We start from the raw sequence: 22,202 nt of genomic DNA, 5'->3' as shown, positions 1-22,202 counted from the left end.
TCGACATGTATTTTGTAAGTCATGCACAAAGTGCATAAAACATTTTAAGCAATTGCAGTTGAACATCTCAGGGTTAGAAATTACCGCTCACCTGAAAGTTGTTCATTAGCCCATAAGGACAGCCTCCTTTTTCACATGAGGAGAAATCAAAGTTAAGCTTACAAGCTGCAGTGGTACAGTTTGTCAGCTCACCGACAAATGTGTCATTAATGCTCCCAGTGGCATCTCGAACAACACAAGCACCTACAGCAGAGGGAAACAGAAGCCGTGACCTTCCAAGCAATTAAAGCAAACTGCATTATATTTCTCCTTGGTATATTCCAATGGAAATGGAAATTTCAATCAAGTTACTTCTACCCTCCAAAGTTATTGTAAAAATAACTATGGCTAGTCACAAAATGAATTTTAGAGCTATAGCACTGTTGACAAAGAGGTGAACAATAAAGGCATTCATTCTTTTTGGATTATAAATGTTGGCGCTGCAGTCTTGTATCTACTTTCCTTAGAAGTAAGCCTACAAGGGGACTTATTGCCATGTGTGCACCTATAGTGTTGTGTGGTTGAAGCAGAGCTGAAAAGCACAGGGGTAATAAATATCTTACTCAGCCCACAAACTCTTGAAGAATCTTGAGAATCACAACTTTCATCATAATTTGAGTCCTCATAAGTTTGGACCAAAAGACACAACAGAAATATGTACACGAGATAGCTCCTATCGCTTGAAATGTAACAAATTCAAAGCCAGTCTCAGGAATTTAAGCTGCTTCTCTCTTTTTCTTTCAGATTTTAAGATTGTCATCTTTGCTTACTGAAGACTTCCTACGCTTTGTAAAATGCTAGAAGTTGTGTTCTCAAAATAGATTCTCCCATACTAAGAAACCCTGCAGCACAAGTTCTCTTTACATTTGAAGGCAGACAATATATACATTTGCCATGATGTCTGAGTAGAAAGAACTGGACTTTTACAATGTTTAAAATCCACTGATATACCACTTTTCGAAAAAGCTTTAGGTAGCCTGCACGAACAAGATGACAGCGAAATAAGTGAAAATGCTAGAATTCAACCAGTCTTTGGGAAAAGTAATCTCTGAACTCTGAACGTCTGTCTGTGCTCAATTTGCAGTTATTGTTGATCACTTCAAGAAACAAAAGAACAACACTGGATAAAATGACATCCCACATTTTCCTCATTGCCTCACCTTTGGACCTTATACTTTCAATATTTCATTTTTAAAATCTAAAATCCATTTTTATAATGCTGTCACTAAATGCCTGGTTGCTGGTTTACCTGTCCAGTCACTGGAATTCTGGTTAATTCCTGTTCCCCCTTTCAGGTGTGAGTGAATGCACAGGCAACGTATCTTGCCAAGCTCTCTTTCCCCTTCCCTATCTATCTATCTATCTATCTTCACAAACAAACACTTATGTAGAGATAATTGATTATGGATTGACCTGAACATACAGGCACTGTAAATTAACTGTATTATTAAGAGGTTGTTTCTGTAACATGGTAGAAGAGAAGAGCTCAAACCATTGTGATTTTGGCATGTTTTGATGTTGCTTTAATATCAAAATGCTAAAAAATCATTAATCAAGCCCCCTGTAACAATTCAAAGAATAAAAGCCAAATAATGGAAGGTTCTATAAAAATTCAGCTCTAAACATAAATTTCAACATAGAACTACAGCAGTATACAAAACATCAAGTTGTCTACAAAGAATGAATAAGTAAAAATTAGTTATTTACCTACAGATACTGCAATTCCAATGTATACCACTGTAGTAATTAAGATGGCCAACAAGGTCCCTTTAGGTATGGCTAATTGAGGATCCTGGGAGGGGGGAAAACCAATAACATTATGAATCTATGGAACAGTTCAAATTGACTGAATAAGCCACAAAACTAAAAACCACTCACCGCAAGATCACCTGAGATATTTGCACCCGCTAGAATGCCTGTCGCAGCTGGGAAAAATATAGCAAATACTGAAAAGAAAGTTTCTTCTTCTCGGAAATCTGGTCCAAAATTCTCATAAAAGATTTCAGCTGTTAGGGAGGAATGTTACAAAAAGTTTATTATAGTAACCTGTGTTTGTATAATGTCCATAATATTTAGTCTTCCACCTAATCAGCTGCAAGTAAAATGACAGGGAGTCACCTCAGATTAGAGATGTCACATGTAAACTGAACACTGAGATTCTGTTTCGTTAGCTGTTTGCTGAAATGTTTGTTTTCCAAGCACACACAAATTTGCTACACGGCAATGTAACAACTGAAATATAGGCACCCCTATATTCAACAAACAAACAAACAAACAAAGTGCCTAAACTTGCCCTTCCCCACAACATGAAGGCTGGGCCTTATTGCATTTACCTTCCTTCACACCATTAAGAGATATTACATTATCCAATTCAATAAAATTATATAGCAAGCTACGTTATCCAAAAATAATCACAACATTATATTCTTATAAAAGGTGGATATTTGCACAACCACTAAACAAGAATCTGGTATGAAATCTTAAGGATCAGGACACAATCTCTCAAATGTTTAGAAAAGGCCTAAGACTTTCTAGTTTAAACGATGGAAGCAAATTGTACTTATTTTATACAGTAGCTACCACTAGGGGGCTCCGCAGGTGCCACTCTTAGCGTCCTTAGGCTGCCTCCACAAATCCTGCAACCTCTTTCCAATACTCCAGCATCTTACAATTTATTTTTTAAAATAGCTTTTAAATTAATCAATATCCCCAGCCTCCAGCAGCTAGCTACTTGACAGCCCTTGCCTGTTGTGCTGTTTGGCTTCACCTGTTTTTCAGCTTACGAAAAAGTCAGGCTAAACTTTAAACACACAGTGCAGCAGGCTGCTCTCCCCAGCTCTTACTAAAATTGGCTGCCTGCCAGGGACCTGGAAGATTTGGTGGAAACGCTAGGTACAAGCAAAGAAAGATCTCCATGCATGAAGTCAAAGTCTCTATGATGTGTTTACTGCTTAAGTAGCATGTACAAGTTAAGACAGAGGTCTTAACTTCCTCTTAAATCCCCAAAGGAGGAAATTTGTAAAAAAACAAACAGACAAAACAACTTTAGCTCTTCTTGTAAGCCAAAACATTTTGTTTTATTAACCACATTTCTGTTCCATTTTTCCTCCTAGAAGGTCAGAGCAACAAAGAGCGTTTTCTTTCATGTTATTTCTCACAAATAAATATTTGAGAGGCAATGAGTGGACCAAGTGAGTTTGATTCTAGAATACAGGAAAAAGTACACAGAGAAAGTACATAGGTAGGTGTGTTGTGTGGACTTAGATAGATTAGTCTTCTTGGAAAATATAAAATTGAAGTTAATGCTTTCGGGTGAGATTCCTTCAGCCAGGGGTGGCTAACTCACAGCTCAGATCCAGTCACCACAAAAGTTTTTTTCTTAACAAATATTATCCCGGCACACATCCCCCTCAGGACCCACCAAAATTCAGTTTTCTTTTTTGAAATTTCTGCTGAGGTATCCCTTGCTGCTGAGGGCCTGCCAGCCATCCAAAAACCAGGCACCTCTGCCTCTACTTACCTTACAAAGGAGGCCCTTGTCTCTGTGGCACAACATCACTGCATGAATGTCTTAGGAAACAGGAAGGAATGTTCCTTCCTGTTTCATAAGCCTTAAGACCTTCTTACAATTGTGTTAACCAGAAGGAGAGGAGTCTCCTTTGCAAGGTGAGTGGGTAGCTTTCTTCCTCATTGCAGATCCTCTCCTCCTAAGCTCAGCACTGCCATGGGGGAGAAAGCACACCCCTCTTCAACTGAGTTTTGGAGGTAGGCAGCTGTCTGAATGAATCTGAACATGTGTCTGGCTCTGTAACATGTGTGCATTATCTGTGGTGGAGAGTGTGCACATGCGAGGGAGTGTGCATTGGCCACATCCAACGCTGCAAGTGGCCCTTGGAGGATCAGCCAACCCTCAGAGCAGCCCTCAGGCCAAGAAATGTAATTGCCACTTGCTTGCCTAAGCACTACTGCTGTGCAGCCTTCATTGATTCCAACACAATCCAACAAGAGGAAATTGTGCATCAACAGTTATTAGCATACTGAGTTGCATGATGAAATATCACATGGAACCCAAATCCCTGCTCTCTCAATAGACCAGGCATAGGCAACCTCGGCCCTCCAGATGTTTTGGGACTACAATTCCCATAATCCCTGACCACTGGTCCTGTTAGCTAGGGATCATGGGAGTTGTAGTCCCAAAACATCTGGAGGGCCAAGGTTGCCGATTCTTGCAATATTCTTCAGATATATAGTATAGTCTTACAGCTTTGGCTAAAGCAAACATTTCCACTAGCAACATAACTGAAATATCAATGTGTTTCAGATATCCATTGCAGCTACATTTCCAGCAAATTAATATTTGGTCATTCTCCCTTACCTTGGTAGCCAAAAAAACCTTTAGGCTTCTTGCTTTCAAATGGAATAAATGTTCCTATGATGAAGTCAACAATAGCAACTAGCAGGATCACAAGCAGAACAATCTGTGCCTGTAATTTTAGAAGTCATCAACATAATTAAAATACGTTTTTATCCAAGCTAAATCCATGCACAACTGGACGTAAACAGTAGGCTTTGGCAATGAACTGGTCAACTAAGATCACTTGTTCCAAGAAGACCATGGAGTAGATTGCAGCCTACATTACAGCGCCATTTGTTAAGCAAGGGCAGCAGTGAAATCACCTTGCCTCCTAGCTCTGTAGTGTGTAGCCTGGCGCAGACAGGGCAGCACAGCAAGCCTTCTCACAATGGCTACCTGCTATGACTGCAAACAGATATCAGAGGCAAAGGCCACTGCCTAGTAGGCAAAACATCAGGTTAGGACCGGGAATGCTCTGATTCAAATCCTCAGCCAGCCATGAAGCTGGGCCAGTCATACATACTCAGTCTAACATACCCCACAGAGTTGTTAAGGTAAAATAAAGAATGAGAATGCCTTCCCAGGTTTTTGGGAGAAAGGAGGGAATCAAAATGTAACTGTCAGTACATCTACAACATACATAATACTTACCTCTTTATAGCATGTAACCCAGGCATAGGCAAACTTGGCCCTCCAGATCTTTTGCGACTACAACACCCATCAACCCTAGCTAACAGGACCAGTGGTCAAGGATGTTGGGAATTGTAGTCTCAAAACATATGGAAGGCCGAGTTTATCTATGCCTGATGTAACCAATGAAGTATTTACAGAAATGTGACTTTTATGTGGAGCCTGAGTATTAAATGTTATGTTTCAATATGTGTATAATTTCCCCCCTAAAATTGTAATGAATTTATTTAAGCTAATGTGATAACAGTTGTAAAAATATTAACTTTTTTGTAATTAGCAGAAGTATCAAACTGATTGGTGATTAGCTTGTTTCATGTCAATGCTTTAAAAATATGTGGCCATTATTTGATCAATATTTTATTTGTCATTTGACCGAATCCTCAGTCCACAATGAAATACTCATTTACTTGTAAGATTCTTCAACTCAGTGAGGTTCATGAGTATGCATATAGGACCTCTGCTGTTGTTTTTAAACACCTTTTCCTCACTTCACAATCCCCATTATATTTTTCTTATGCAACTAGAATGATAATACATTAAAACTTTTCATTAAGCTTCACTTGAAGCTTGCTTTTCATATTCCCGATTTACATAACATCTAAAGTCTTGAAACACAGGTTAAGGGTGCTTTTAACAATGCAGACACCACATTGGGGCCACTTAGAAACTGTCTCTGCATGAGTACTTGGATCTGTTTGAATGCATCACCTATACTAGCAGAGTAACCTTTCAGTATTGTATGTACTAAGTTTTTGGGTGGTCTCTCTATTTTGCAGTATACTTGTTGCTTGCCCCTTTTGATGCCACAAAGGGAACACTTGACTACATGAGGGAAACCCACATAATGGGACTAATGCACATCATGAGCCAGAATGACCAAGGTTAAGTCCACCTCCTTGAACAATATACTTAATATGCAAAACTCTACTAACATAAGGTTTCAGTTTCCAAATAGTTACTGTGCATGTAGTATTAAAGTCTCACACAACTGGCTCAACTATGCATTCAACAGCAGCAGTCTGCCTTCATTTCTCCCCAAGTGCAAATTTTATGAACTGGTTTATTTTCCCTAGTTTGTTAATCAACAGTATAACGAACATAAATAAGTTCATTTCCTGCAAGGATACTCTGCAGCCAGAAATCTGATTCCAAATTCTAATTCCAATGTAAGTTCAAGTCAATGCTTACTTCACTTGCTTTGCAGATTTCAAAAGGTGTTCAGCTTTTCAGGGCACTAGATGTTTTAAATCACTATTACTTACTTTAGCTTCCCACTCCATTCCTGCCACAGAGATGCCCAATAAAACAACAATTGTGATGGCTCCTATTATTCTGATGTCATTCATTTGATCCAACATAATTAAATTATGTTCCTACAAAAAGAAAAGAGACAATTATGACGAGGTTGACACCATATGTTCGCTTTCCTGTTATGAAATAATTCTGCCCTATCAGCGATCAAATATGATTCTGAGTCCCAGCAAATATGTGGTTAAGTGCTAGGAGTTTTTCTTAAGAATTTATTATATTATATAGGCTTTGTTTTTCATACAAATCGAGTCAAACATTCACAACTGCATAATTACAGATTTTTAAAAGAAATACTAATAAACATGAACCAGAACTTAACACCACATGTTAATGGTTCAACTCTGTTAATGGCCCTATGTTTACCTTACTAACTTATGTCAATTTATTTTAAAAATAAAACACCTTAGATGAAGGTGCAGACCAGGATTTAAACATGTTCATAGGCTCCTGCAGGCATAGTAGACCCCCCCCAATCCAATTCCTTTCAAACAGCTGAGCATAATGTTTCCTCTTAGTTTTATACTTTGCTCTGCATGAGAGGGTAAAAAAGAGCACTATTAAGCTTATCAATAGGACTAAACCCTCCATAGGCTTACAAAAATATTTTCATGTGTTCGATCCTGCATATATTTTTACTGCAACTAAGTCACAATTATTTGGTCTAAGGCTGATCCCAACAAGTATTTTGCCTGTCAACCAGAACTTTGAGGGCACCAAATCCAAGGTCGTTTACATGTCTGTGTAAAAATGAGTTCATTCAATATTGTAGATTTTATGTCACGTGAGCAGTGGATTTGACAACTATTACAGATCAATCCAATCCATAGTTGTATTGTAGAAAAGGGATGGCAAAATTCAGACTGTTTCTATCATTGTGAAAAATCAAAACTGGAAAAAAATTGTTTACCTTAAGCAGTTCTACAACGGTCTCTGCGAAACCAACAACATACATGGCTACAGCAACAGCATTAGCAAATGCAAATATCAAGCCTATTGCACCACCAAATTCTGGACCCAGGCTTCTGGAAATTAGATAATATGCTCCCCCTGCAGAGAGAATAAAGAAGAATTAGAGCAAGATTCAAGGCTATGTGTAACCAAGCTCTGGTATGTACTATGTTTTTATACACACACTCTACGTTTATAAATGTAGATATGCCTCTAGCTGCTACTTCAACTGGTAATCAGGTTGCCCTCAGCTACGTGTGTAACAGCTTTCAGAGCGGAAAAGCATAAGAATTCAAGTTATCTTACTGTCAGAAAATTCTTCCTGATGTTTAGTCAGAATCTCCTTTCTTGTAATTTGAATCAATTGGTTTGGGTCCTACACTCCAGAAAATTGCTCCATCCATGACACAGCCCTTTAGATATTTGAAGATGGCTATCATATCTGTCTCCTCTTTACCAGGCTTAACATACCCATTTCACTCAACCATTCCTCATAAGACTTGGTTTCCAGACCCTCCTATGTCAATATCCTTCTTATATTGTGGTGCCCAGAACCCAGTACTCCAGGTGGGGTCTAAGTCAGAATAGAATGGTACTTGATTGAGACATTATACTTCTGTAAGATTGATATTATCAAAAACCTTACTGAAATCAAGATACACTACATCCACAGCATTCCTCTTATCCACCAAGCCTGTAATTCTATCAAAGTACATTATTTTTCTCTTGCAGACTCATTAAGAAGATAGAAAACCTGTTTTTAAAAAATCAGATTATTCATCTGAAGATTGCTAACATTCACTTTGAAGTAGAGAAAAGGAAGAGAGGAAACACAAATAGCAACACCCCCCCCCCAAAAAAAAATAAGACCAGTGAAGAAAATTACAACCCATGAATAATTCTGAAGTGATTTTCTGTTCCAATGGACACTCTATTCAAGAAGCAAGCTTCTCAAATAAAGCCATCAAATTTCTACCTTTATGCTGCATAAACTATTCTCATATGACTGGTGTAGTTAACCTATGGCCCTCCAGATATGGTGGGACTCTAATTCCCATCATCCCTACCACAGGGCCATGCTGGTTGCAATTAATGGGAGTCACTCTAGAGTCCAACAAGATCTGGAGGGCCACAAGTTAACCACTCCTGTCCCAGGAGATATAAAGAGCAATGCTAAAGCTGTCAAAGGCTAGCCAAGGAGTTGTTAAAAGCACCACTTTGCCAGGGATAAAGGCCCACTGACAGGAAAGCACTCAAACCCCATTAGAAGTCCCTCAGTATATCTACAGAAAGCTCTACTACTGCCTTAAGACTGTACCCCCAAATGCACTGTTCATATGCCCAATTACCGTAACCCTGTGTGGAAAAGTACGCCCAAGTGAAAATTGTCCAATTGTGTAAGTCATGATTAACATGTTGCATCAACAGAGCATCCGACTGTAGATAGTAACAAACATATAAACCAGACTTGCTGCATCTAAGACAATCACATTTCCATAGCATCACTGAGATTGCTCAGCATCTGGGAAGAAGGCCAAGTTGATTTTCAAGATACAAATCTACAATTAGCCTCTTAAGAAAGGCAAGCTCAGTATTTAAGTTTTCTTAACATCTTTTAATTACTTGGACTACAACCCTAAATGTAATTAGCTGGAAGTAAATCTCACTACAATAAATGGTACCTCTTTCTCAAAACATAGCTTAGACCGCATTGTTTGCCTCTTAACTTGTGAATGCTTAGGTGGTTCTAGGTCAGGGAAGAGGAACCTGTAGTCCACCAAATGTTGGATTACAATTGTCATTATCCTCAGACCATGTTGGGTGGGGCAATGGGAGTACAACGATGTTTGGAGGGCCACAGGTTTCACATCACTGATCTAGTTACTCTCCATTTCTAATGCATTACTCACAATTTGTCTGATTTCAAGTTATTTTATCTATGTCTTAACAGCTGTACTCTCCATCCCTACCTATCTCTCCTCACCTTCATGACCCCAAAAGTTATTTTTTCAAAGTTCACTATTGCGAGCTGACAGCTTAAAAATACAGTACCACAGTCACATTGTTTTTTGAAGAAAACCTTGCCACTTACGATGTACTTCCACAATTATATAAAATATTTGATGCATACATGCAAAGTAAATATCACATGATTTGGCTCCCTTTGAAAAAAACTAAACAGAAAAGTACATATATAACATTGTTTTACCTCCTCTCACAAAGCCATTGGTAGCTATTGCTGATGTAGACAAGCCTGTGATCGTAGTTACCACAGTCGCCATTGCAATGACCAAGACTGCAAGTCCTGTAAGAAGATTCCTAAGATTATTTACAGGAAATTATCATTTCCTCCAAAACAAATGTACAACATTGTTTAACAAATGCTGGCTGTTGGTTTCAATAAATCAATACAACAAAAAATGTCTTAAACCTAAGGCATGCACAAGCTGGTTTTAAACAAGCTTGTTGTAACATGTGCTTACAATACACAAGACATCACCTGTTCACATCATGAACAAGCACGTCTACCACCACTCCTGCCCTCAAGAGTACCTTTTCAGTATGCCTCACCTTTTGAAGACACCACAGAAACTAGCAACTACTGAATATGAAAAAAAATACTTGTTGCCTACGTAACGCTCTGGGAAGGACTAATCCTTCAAAAATGTATTACCTCCTAATCAGTGTCCCGTACTGTAATAATGAAGAAAAGAACATTGCTCTGGAGAAACACTGAGCCTCTTAGTGAAACTGATAAGAAGCATATATTCCTTGTTAAGAATAGCATAGTGGTAATCAGCAGCATTCCATCAATCATATTCTCATCCAATGCTGTAAGTTACAAGTCACCGATCTTTAACAGTTGATCAAGATTAACATAGTACACAGAGATGTTTTATTTGGTGGGCAAACTTACCTATGCCAGCCTGTCCTACAATCCAGGACAGCCGAATGAACAGCATCACACCCCAGATATTCAACATGCATCGTACCTATAACACCATAAGAGCAAATAATTTTCATGCTATGCTGTCCCAATATTTATTATAGAGGTATCATTTTGAATAAGCTACAACAAGAGTGTTAAAAACCGAGTTCACAGGGTCACATTCAAAAGTCTGCTGTTATGAAGGCAACCAAGCACCTCAACTTTTCAAGAATTCTTTCCAGGAAGCATGCACAACTTGTGATTCAAGCCAAACAGCACACCAGAAATGCTTTGTGGCAATTTATTATCTTCAATTCTTCCAGTCCTGGATCAGTAGCAGTGGTAGGGGTTTATCAATCTCTTCTCTGGGCCACCACATCCATTTGACTTGATGTCTTGCAAGTTGTGCAGGCCTGCTTTAACAGACCATTTTTTAAAGTGCAGTGACTTCAGTCACTGCATTATGAAAATTATACTTCTCCTTAACATAAAACAAGTATTATTAATGTTTAAGCAGAAGTGTTTATGACCCAAACCCTGCATCATCATCACCAGCAGAATCTGAGGCCCTTCTTCAAGTGCTCCCTTCCACAGGAGGTTTGGAGGGTGGAAACACAAGAACTGGACTATTCGATGGTGACTGTGGAGTGCTCTCCCCAGGAAGGCACACATGGTACCATCTTTATCTATATTTAGGCACCAGGCAAATACTTTTCTCTCTTGGCTCTTAATTTGAAAGGCATTATTGTGGCATCTTTTGGTGGAGCGGGATCCGATAGTCCTGCCTTCTGCTTATATAGCTGTGTTTTTAGGGATTTTACTTGGTTGTTTTAAAAGAGTTTTTAATGTAAGTGATTTTGGGTTACTCAGTTAGAAAAGTGACTAACAATCATGATAACCAACAATAATAAATAAATAAATAGGTAGTTAATACTCTGTATAATTGTAAACTTGAAAACAATTCAAAAACTCCAATTATTTAAAGTAAATACTTTTTTGCCATGTCAAGATAAAATATACTAGACATGCCAAGATTCCTCTAGAAGACAGAGGATTTTGTCCACGTAAGGTTGCTTTGTTTGCACAAATTGAACTGTGATAATTTCCACCATCCCGTCAGTTATAACATGAGAGCTGGAATCATGTCATTTGCAGTTTTATAACACTAAGTTAAGAAGGATAGAAATTCTTCTAGCATTTACTGTGTTCTTAGCAGACTAGCACAACTCTGAAACAACTAAATCAAAGCTAAAATTTGCAATTTGTTTGAACCACCCCAGTAACAGAAATTGTGATCTTACAAATCTTATTGTTTCTCCATGGAGTTATTTTCAAACAACTATAAAGTCTGATAAACCTGTGAATGAGTTTTCTTTTTTATTGGAAAAGGTTGGGTTCTGTTAATTCACTGACTTCTTACAAAAAACAAAAACACAATTAAATTTCTAGAGACAGGATTCAACTAATGAGTCCTGTCAGCAGAAGCCCTAAAAAAGAGCTTCTGCTTTCATGGGAAATTGGGCTTGTACACCTTGCAATATACACCTGCAGGTATAGGGTGGTATACAAATTTAATAAATAACAATAATAACAATAACAATAGGCTGGGGGAGCAGGGAGCAGGGGGAAGACAGAATAGCATGGGGGGGAAGCAGCAGGAATCCCTCTGTCGGGCGAGCCAAAATGTTCAACCTGCCCAAATCACCTTAGCACGACACTGAATTCCTCCCTAGACTTCCAATAAGTCGAAGAAAAATTACAAGCTGAGATGAATGTCCCATTAAGTGAACACTTCAGGGAAGCCAATTTATAGATGAAATCCTTTTGTTTACTTATTTGAGTCAGGATACTACTCTCTCCTCACCCTTATTTGGACAGAAGGACTGTTCTCCCCAGGCACTCCCCCGGAAGAAACAAAATCTAGTTAATATTATAAACTGTGCAAGTTACTGTATCCTTATGACATCATGGCATTGGTCCAATGAGTTTTCGGACGGAGGATGAAATCTGAGCCACGATGTTCCCTCCCTTGTGTTTCCTGAGTTAACTGCTCAAAGTGACTTGTGTCTGCATTTCCATGCTGGCCACAGAAGGGAGAGCCATCCCTCCCGCACCACTCCATTTGCAATAAAGTTACCAGGCAAACTGTATACACGCAGGTCCTGCTATCCGCCCACTTATTATGCAAAAATTCACTTATCCAAACATAAAGAAATAAACCCAAATCTCGCTACACACACAACTAATTCAGATAAGTCAGTTTGCCCACTTCCTTTCTTGTTTGTGATTTGCTGGACGGCACCAGCCATTTTCAGGCAGAAACCATGGAGGGGGCAGAGGAGAGAGATAAGACAAGTCATGGATTAGAAATGTTTCCATAGGAAATAATACAAATCTTCAGTTCCTTATGCAAACGCCCGCCTAACAAACAATTTCCTGGGAATGCATTGTGTTTGGTAAGTGGGACCTGCATGCAATAAAAGGCTGCCTTAAGTAACATGAATGCCTTTTCACCTTACAGCCAGTCCTAATAAGATTTTCTCAGAAGCAAGATCCACCAAGTTAAATGGGATTTGCCTCTTAGTAAAGTGTCTGGAGGAATGAAATTTAATTTGCTAGATACTCAAAGATGAATCCGAGTTTATCTTTGAGTTAAGGAACAGCAGGAAGAAAGAAAGTGTTTGGCCATTCATGAATGTCCTAAATCATTTTAGGGCACAGTAATAAAAACAGCTGAGGGAGACAAAGGCAAATGTATCTTGATACATATTTCTTTTTTAAACAAACAACAACAACAACAACAACAAGAGTAGCGGATACAAAAAACAGAAACTTTGTATCTACTACACAGTATTATCCGCAGTATAATTCTGAAAGTAGACATATTCAATTGTTGCTACATCAGTTATTAAGAAAATAGCACAGATGGGTTTATCATTACCAAAGTTCTACTTACCAATACACCTTTAATCCAACCAAACTTGACAATCCCTTTACTTTCAGCAGTATAAGTAGCAGTGGCATCTCCCGTAGGAGTTCCTTCTTCTCCATTTGCATATCCATCCTCAAATGGTTCCTGTAGTAAAGCAACAATCAGAAGGAGTGGGTTGGATGAAACGGAAACCTTTTGAGCCTCTGTTTAAAGTTGCAATCCTAAGTACATTTAGATCCCACTGATCTAAATATTGCCTATGTTTCAGAATTGCATTTGCATGTAAGCTGAAGGAACAAGTTAATGAAAAAGGCTATTTTCATCCACAATCTTGGCAACTGTCAAGTTGGTTAATTGAACGTAAAGGTTTGAAGCACATACAAGATGAATTAGATGCCTTCATATCATCACATTTTTCAAAAGCACTGGCATATGAAAACTTAGCTGTGCTTGTGTATTTTGTGGACTTAATCAGATTCTAGATTTGAAGGAATAACACTTCAACAAGAGGGTAAAAGTTAAATGAACCAGAAGCAATGTCTGCTTTTGAGGATCACTGGATCCCACGGGAAGAGCCGCTCAGAATACTGTGTAATTTTCCTCCACACAAGGTTAAATTTAAAGCTTGGCTAGCAAAAAGTAATACCAAACATGGCATAAAGCCAATCAATAAGTATTAATGGAAAAAATGAAAGCAACTGATCAGCCTAGCATAATTTCTATCCAGTATGGAAAGTTACTGCATTAATACAACAGCATACCATAATGTTCAAATGGCTGAATTTCCCCTCATTAGGCTATGTACCATAAGTGTAGAAAAAAAGGCATCTGTTCTGATACCAAAGAAAAAAATTCGAATTGATGCTATCATTCAAAAAGGCATAAAATGATCTTTATACCCTCATTACAAGGGCTGAAAAATTAGCAAACACAGTTATCTGCATTACATTCCAAGGTCACAGTACAATATGCCTCCTATGCGTAATTGTAAGGCCAGGAAAAATCTTCTTAAGTCTTGAAAGAACTGGCCTGGGATTGTAAATTCCTCCTCCCCAAATTTTAACTAGTGCATTCAGTTAAAATTGATAGCATGACATTTAAAAAGAACTATTTATGAAAATACACAAAATCAGGATGTCATAGGTCACTCACAAGTGCCACAGCCCAGGTGATATAATACTTACTAGATTCTCACAGAGCAAAATGGAATATAGATAGAACAAATTAAAATTTAGGAGCGATGGGAAGATTTGGACTACTTGGTGAAATGCAAACTATTCAAAAATAAAATGCCAGAATATTTCAATTTTATAGAACTAGAAAATATTCAGGCTTTTAGCAAAAAAAATAACCAAAAAATAAAACTGCTAATGTTTCGCAACTTGTGTTCTGATCATTCTAGTATCAGACCTGGTTAGCATATAACATTAAACCATTGTTTAGTAAACCATGACTTAAGTGCTCTAAGTAAACTCTACCAGGAGCTTAACCATGGTTTGTTGTTGGCTTACAACCCTTGGGTTTCAAAAAAAGGGGGGGCACCTATGGCTTGCTCTTCTTTGTGAATCCAGCATCTTTGCTTAACCATGATTTTTTTACCCTTCCACCACAGATGCTTACCAAACTACAAAGGAATGGTGCAGGAGCAACCAGAAAACAAAACAAATCAAGGTTTGCTTGATCATCTACGGGGCAACTCACTGTTTGAAAAAACAACAACCATGGCTTACCATTTTGTGAAACTAGATATGCATAGGATTGTGCTGTAATTTAGTCAACTGTTGATATGTTAACCATTTTTTTCTTGTTGTAACTGATGTACAATTATGCACAGTACCCTGACCCAAGTATTAGACTTTCATAGAACAATTATATAGACATAGTGAAAGAACTATCAACTAAAAAATCAGCAAAGTATTATTTACATGAATAAAAAACAACATTGCATTATGTATGTTTTACCTATGTAAATATAAATGCATAGAATATTGAAGTAAGTGGATACCTTTTAATAACTACTCAGAATGAAAACACTGAGGCATTATGCACATATGTGGCAGTGTGACAAATGTCAAGATTTCACAACATACATTACCTTGTATGATGTATTACTGAAAATAGTTGGCATTCAACTATGTTTTACTTAAGGTTAGAGCCATTATTTTTAATCGGTCTACTCTGAGTAAAATTTATTTTAATACCACCCCAAATTTCTGCATTATTATCTTGTACAGTGGACGCTCGCGTTGCGAACGCGATCCGTGCGGGAGGCGCGTTCGCAATCCACAGCGCCGCGTCTGTGCACGTGCGGGTTGCAATTCGTCGCTTCTGTGCATAGCGCGATTTAGCACTTATGCGCATGCACGAACCCGTTCCGTTACTTCCGGGTTCGTATCCTGTAGCAAACGTAACCCACAACGAACGCAACCTGAGGAATGACTGTAAATGGGATATTTTTCTTGGTTATTATATGTTCAGAAATTTTAAAGCAGGTTCTTCATGTTATTTCCTGCCAGAGTGCTCTTTTTTGGGGGGGGGGAGATGGAGGGGAGGGTTGCCTCCCGCAGATCAAGTGACATAAAAAAACCTTAAGTGTTAAAACTACTAAATGCAACCACTTACTTTTCTGTCCTATTTATGTATAATGCAAATACAGTGAATCAAAACATATTGCTGTGCTGGTGACATGTAAGAGGTGGCCCAGTTAAGTTACAGAGGCTCCTATCACTTAGCCTCCTCCATACCTGTCCTATAATAGTAATAATTTTTGACTAATTTACAGTATTGCAAGAATGCATGCACTGAACATAAAAATGCTATTTAACTGCTCATTATTTAAGGCAAAGAGATATGAGGATGAGTAGTTACATCCAAGTTCTGTTCCTCTAAATGCAGCTCTTCTATGCACGAGTATTTCTAACAAAGTCAAGTAAGCACCACAATGGAATCTTCTCTGCTACCACACAATGGTTAGAGCCCCATTCAATATAGGAAAAGAGGCAGAAAATTCAAGTCTATTGATGGATCTCCTGCCACCAGGAACAAAAGGCTGCTAAGTATAATACTGTGAGAGAAAAAGCTGCAGATAAGTTCATCCACCAACTGAGCTATCCAGCACTCAGGACCTTTGAAAAAGCTCCTTGGGAAGTATCATAGACATAAGTCAGTTTCCACGGGTCATGGTCAATCACACTGGAATATATTTATTTCTGAAAGAGTTGTTAGGTTCTGTTCACACTTTTAGCCATAGGTGTAGAAAGGGCTCTTGTTCTAACTGATGGCACTAGGTCCCCCCCCAAAAGTACTAGTTCAAACTTGAACTCTACCTCACCCAAGAATAGTACTTTTACAGACTTTCCACCCTGAGCAAGCAGCTTGACAAATCAAACTGTGCTGATACAGGTTTACTGTACCCAGGGCTTCATTAGCTATAATTTGTTTAGTAATATATCCCGTTAAACAGATTTCCCACTAGTTAATTCTCGGTCATTAGTTACTGGAAAACTTTGTATGAGCCACCAAGTTAATATTTCAGCTCTTGACCTTGCATGAATCCTCAACACCTCCTCATTTGCAGGTAGTTCTGCAGGCCAATCTTCCTTTTCTCAACCAGGTTATCATGACAACATTCACCCTAAGTGCAGATCAAACATTTTTCTCCCATCCTCAAACTGAAAGTTCTTCTCTGCATACCCAGAAAGGACAGATTTCACGTTGTTCCTATTATTCAACTTTCCACCTCCACCCTAATCTTCTCTTTTATCATGTAAAGCAGCTGAGGAAGAAAAAGCAGCATGTGAAGAAAAGTATCTGGAAGGAGGGGTTACTCCCAACAGACAAAACAGCAATGGAGGAAAGGGTTAAACACCCAGTTACACTTACACACAACACACCATTCAAAGTCATTTAATATGATAAGAGGTGCAGGGTGGGAAGAGAAGAGAATCATATAACTAAAGAGAACACAAATAAATTCCCATGAGAGTGGTTGGAATTTGCCACTTTCTAAGTGTATCACCTTTGTGATTGTCTTACTCCATTTGTTTTATGACCTAGCTGATTTAGGGGCATCTATTGCAGTGCTTTTGAAAAGTCTGTTGTACTTAAACACCCACATTGTATAAATTTGAAGATACATCCAGGATCTTCTTTACACAAGGATTCATCTGCTCTGCAAACACCACTCACGAATATACTGGGAGACAGCCTGTGAATGTCTCAACAGAATGAAAGTTTAAATGATCCTAATGGCAACTACTTTTACTCATATCAATTAAGGTTCATTTTTTTATTTGATGTTTTATTGTGTTTTCCAAACTTTTCATTTAAAAGCATTACTTCAAACACACCAATACAGAAAACCTACAATATGGTGCATATCCTCCATAGAAATAAATAATTTTCAGACATGGGAATAGCTACTCATAAAACCAATTCTATTCATTCAGAGCTTAATTCCAAACTGCCTGGGGAGTAAATCTCCATTCCCAAGTTGGATTTTTTTGGCAGCACTATTGACCACGTCCTGTCTCATCACAGAGGTTATGAATAAATTTCAAAAATATCAGCCAACTTCACCCAGCAATTCATTTTTATACCAATAAAAGATCCATCCTCCTCCACCATCTTCCTTGCCACAAGAAGAACACAGTGCCTTAAAACCAGTAGAGAAGTTTATTTGAAAATGACCCCCATGGCCCCAAAGATCCTTACTCCACGATTTGAATCTTAAGGTCAAGATCTCACATTCATAAACATTAAAAGCTAAAATGAATAAATAGTGGGGGGAAGTAAAGTAAACATTGCTCCCAATCTTGCTGCTTGTAAAGTGTGGGTGGGAGGGAGTCCCCTGAAAAGGCCATCATTAGATTAGATCCACAGAATTACAGTTTGGCTGTTTATCATGCAGTTAAATATGCCTCTCTCTCAAGCGATTTATTGAAAATGCTTTTGAAGGCATTTACATGCCCAGTTCAATCCTACACATGTCTACCCAGTGGTAAGACCACCCAAGTTCAATGGGGCTTACTTCCATGTCAGTGGATAATGGGCTGCAGCCTCAAGAGACAGCAGACAATACTAATGAAACATAGGTCTCATACCACATGACATGATTGCCTTTTATGTCTCTAGCTGAACAGTGAAATTACTTTGACCATGTTCTAGCATTATAATGGAGCCAACAGCAAAGTTAGCAAAATATGTACATTTTATTACTCTTTGTTTTATCCATCAACTTTAGGATTAAGTGTGGAACTTCTGTGTCCAAAAAACTGTGATAGTATTGAGTTTTACTTACAGTACTATCCCAAACTCAACAATATGAAAAGATATGATCATAAAGTATTAGTTAGGGGATCAATGCAAATGTATTACAAGCTATATTATATGTACTGAATGTTACTACCAACATTCAGCCCAACTATGATTGCACAAGTTGATTGGAATCAACTATGGAACTACATAAAGCCCCATTCGCACCATTATGGCAGCCATGCAGTTTGCGATACATTCACTAAGAAGCAGTTACCCCCAGGTGAGCAGCCAAAGTGTCAAATTGTACCTCTTAATTTGAAGTCATCCAGCATTTTATTACTGGCCTGCAAGAGCTGGGAATGGTAGGCAAAGCATTGCCACAATAAGAACATTGAAAGCTGCCCCATTCACAATCAGATCATTGGTCCGTATACCCTCAGTATTATCTACACATTGACTGGCACCAGGGATCTTTCCCAGTCCTACACAACTGATTGAATTTAGGAACTTCTACAAGCAAAGCTTGCCATTCTGCCACTGAGCTTAGTCCCTCCCCTCTTGACAACTGAAGGCACAGCAATCATTCACTGTAGAGCTGCATCATCTCTAACCACGGTAGGAATGTTGGTCCCATCTAGATTGAGCAGGCACATTCTCTACACTACTTTTCACTGCTTTAAAGGGTAAGCACAAGATTCTAGTAGGGTTAAACACATTAGAAGTGGGATCAGTTCTCAGTGCTTCCCACTGAATTCAATTGAAGCAATTAAATAGGATGCAATATGGGACAAGAGTGAGGGGAGGCAAAAACTGCTTCCTGCCCTAGATGGTGATCACATTATGTTCAACATAGCAGTGAACAGCAGTCATAACATAACATTGCACTTCCGATGCAAGTTCCAATAATTTGCAGGGAATATATATATGAAAAATTTCTGACGCCCTAATCTAATTTAGCATGCTTGTTTATTGGTCAACATTTATTGCTCCATTTGAAAGATGGTAAGTCACTTTATTCCGATATTTAAAAATTGAGGGGAAAATGAACTATGCCCCTATGGAAGGAATGCATAGGTACAAGCCAAAGTTACTAGTATTTCTTTGTTTTCATGAAAGCTCCCAAGTTATTCCAAACTACCAAAATTACACTGGCACATATAGTTAGTGGCTCCTCAGGATTGCTGTAACTTCTTGCTCACCTTCTACCTTCTGAAAAGATGGAAAAGGAAGCGAAGACTATCCTGGTTCACATATAAGAATAAGTCACTGAACAAGCAAGTATGCTGGTGCACGCTACTCAACTAAAACCCATCCCCTTCCTCCCAGAGCACTGGCCTATTTTGTTCTTGGCTTGTTCTCGAGATAAATAATCCATAAACACTAGTTTACACCTATCCCTAAACCAACACTCTAGCTGGTTTCCTCTGAGTGTGGCAAAAGCAGGGAGGGGGTTGGTGCACCAGCAAGGTTGGTTGCTCCCAGTAAGCCATCATTTGTTTTGACCCTGGTTTACTGTTACAGGTGAACCAGGCCACAATGGGAAAGGTTACAATGGCTACTGCCTCAAGAGGTCTCCAACATGTGCCATGCAGCTTCCTCTTGTAACTTACCTCATTGGCCAGTTTTCAAAGTCGTCACAGGACATTTGTGGGTTAGATACAAACTGACCACCAACTATACTTAAGTTATGCTGTAACAGGGGTTGTCAACCTGGTCCCTACCGCCCACTAGTGGGCGTTTCAGGATTCTGGGTGGGCGGTAGGGGGTTCTACGGCACAAGCTGAATCCTCCTTCCACCGAGAACTGGTAGGTGGTAAGGAAATTTTACCATCAAGAAAGATGCATTAGTGGGCGGTAGGTATAAAAAGGTTGACTACCCCTGTGCTATAATTTTAGCAACTTGAAAAGGTAACCTGCCAAGGCAAGTATAATCTTTCAGCAGTACACAAGATACACAAGTGTTTGTTTGTTTTTTAAAAAAAAGATGAACCTACATTTCTGAACTTTATCAAAGGTGTGAAAGTATGTATTTGCTAAGGGTCCTGCCTGGTTGTGCTTTACAAAGACACTTCTACTCACATACAACACTGTAATTCTTTTCATTCTTCACAACCTACCCCCAACCTAGTCAATGGTTACCTACTAACCATGGGGCCAAATGCCAGGTTGAACATGGCTTCAAGGTACTTCAATCACTACTGAAAACACAACTGAGGCAGCTGCTAGGTCTTGCAGCATGCAGCATTTTAAATGGCTATCAGAGGGTTACTTTAACAAGCCATCCAAATTAAAAAATATTATTTCAATTCTATTTTTTTAAACCTACATACACTAAACATACAACATATTGTAAACAGTTACAGGTGGGTAGCCGTGCTGGTCTGCCATAGTCGAAACAAAATAGAAAATTCTTTCCAGTAGCACCTTAGAGACCAACTGAGTTTGTTCTTGGTATGAGCTTTCGTGTGCATGCACACGAAAGCTCATATTGTAAACAGTTGGAGTAAATATTTACAATATATTGCTAAGGCACCACACTACTGTTTATTCACTGAAATTTAAAGGAGTGAACTGGATGTATCAGAAACATCTTCCCCTCTTTAAATTATTGTTGTTTAAAAACTGCATTAAGTGGTCAAGTCAGGTAGTGAATGGTTGAAGTCCATACATTGGCATGCTTCCATATGTTTAATATGTTACTTCACTAAGCTATGTCAACTTTATATTAATTCATCCTATTAGTCAGTGAAGGTTTCCAACAGAACATCTGAATATGCAACTTACTCTCTACTGGGAAAAGTGAACATATTACTGGGGTTAAAAATATCACAATCTTCTCTTTGTGGGGTTTTCATCACAATATTGGAAACTTCTTACAGATTAAGTGACAGGTGAAGGTATATATCTGACTCTTTAAGAAACAGAAGTCCCATTATAAAGAGTGATGTCACCATGTACCTGCAGGTAGGTATATGCAGTAGATAACAGATATACCATTTAAACTGAAATATGTGATAGGGATTTAGTTAATTATATTCAAATGTATTTATTTATGTAAGGTGCTTCTTTAAAATGTACTGACCATTTCTACCATGTGAGAAAATGGGGTCGTTTTCTATCTAAAGGACATAGGTCTGAAGAAATCAAAACAAAAACAAACAAAAACCTTATTGCTGGATTTCCTAATAAATGTATTTCACACTTAAGAAAACTTAAAAACAAAGTTTCTCATGTTAGGTTACCTTTTCCCACAGTATGACAAAAAATTGAAGAAGGTATTTAATTCTGATCTACTGTTAAAAGTCAGGAAATTAACATAGCACCTTCAGTTGTCTTGTGTGAGAATCAGTAACAAATACCCTTTAAAACAAAGCCTAGTCCCTACTTTTAAAAAGCAGGTTGTGAACACCACAGGAAGCATTAGGATTCTAGGAACAGTTAATAAAGCACTAATACTAAACCGATGAAGACAGTTAAAAAGAAGCTGAAATCATTCTTGAGGATGGATATTGAGGAGGCAATCACACAGTCCATAAAGAGAAGCATGATGTAAACAAGTGCCTTTACAAGAGAACAAAAAATAAAATTGAATTATTTTAAGCCTAACCTATGCAATATGGCAAACACTTTGTGTCACTGAATAATTCCAGTACTTAGATAAGGGGTGATGGCTGGGGTACCCAGATGCTATGTTTATAAAAGCAGAGACAGATTAATTTCCTTTGGCCTATCTCAAGGTGACC

At 38.4% G+C, this 22,202-nt stretch overlaps 1 protein-coding gene across 2 annotated transcripts in view; it reads right to left on the bottom strand.

The window, feature by feature from the left end:
* Positions 1-22,202, bottom strand: part of SLC12A2 (solute carrier family 12 member 2) — a 45,795-nt gene that overhangs the window by 21,646 nt on the left and 1,947 nt on the right. For both annotated transcript variants that reach the window (XM_033164607.1, XM_033164608.1), the window contains exons 2-10: positions 13,228-13,347; positions 10,260-10,335; positions 9,552-9,647; positions 7,302-7,441; positions 6,346-6,456; positions 4,415-4,523; positions 1,918-2,045; positions 1,747-1,831; positions 92-243 (exon numbers count right to left, since the gene is read on the bottom strand). In XM_033164607.1, the coding sequence (XP_033020498.1) occupies positions 92-243; positions 1,747-1,831; positions 1,918-2,045; positions 4,415-4,523; positions 6,346-6,456; positions 7,302-7,441; positions 9,552-9,647; positions 10,260-10,335; positions 13,228-13,347 (1,017 nt within the window). The remainder of the gene's footprint in view (positions 1-91; positions 244-1,746; positions 1,832-1,917; positions 2,046-4,414; positions 4,524-6,345; positions 6,457-7,301; positions 7,442-9,551; positions 9,648-10,259; positions 10,336-13,227; positions 13,348-22,202) is intronic.

The sequence above is a fragment of the Lacerta agilis genome, chromosome 11, assembly GCF_009819535.1.
Source record: "Lacerta agilis isolate rLacAgi1 chromosome 11, rLacAgi1.pri, whole genome shotgun sequence".
Classification (NCBI taxonomy): domain Eukaryota; kingdom Metazoa; phylum Chordata; class Lepidosauria; order Squamata; family Lacertidae; genus Lacerta; species Lacerta agilis.
Note: the sequence above shows the minus strand (reverse complement) of the source record. Positions and strands in the feature narration are given on the sequence as shown.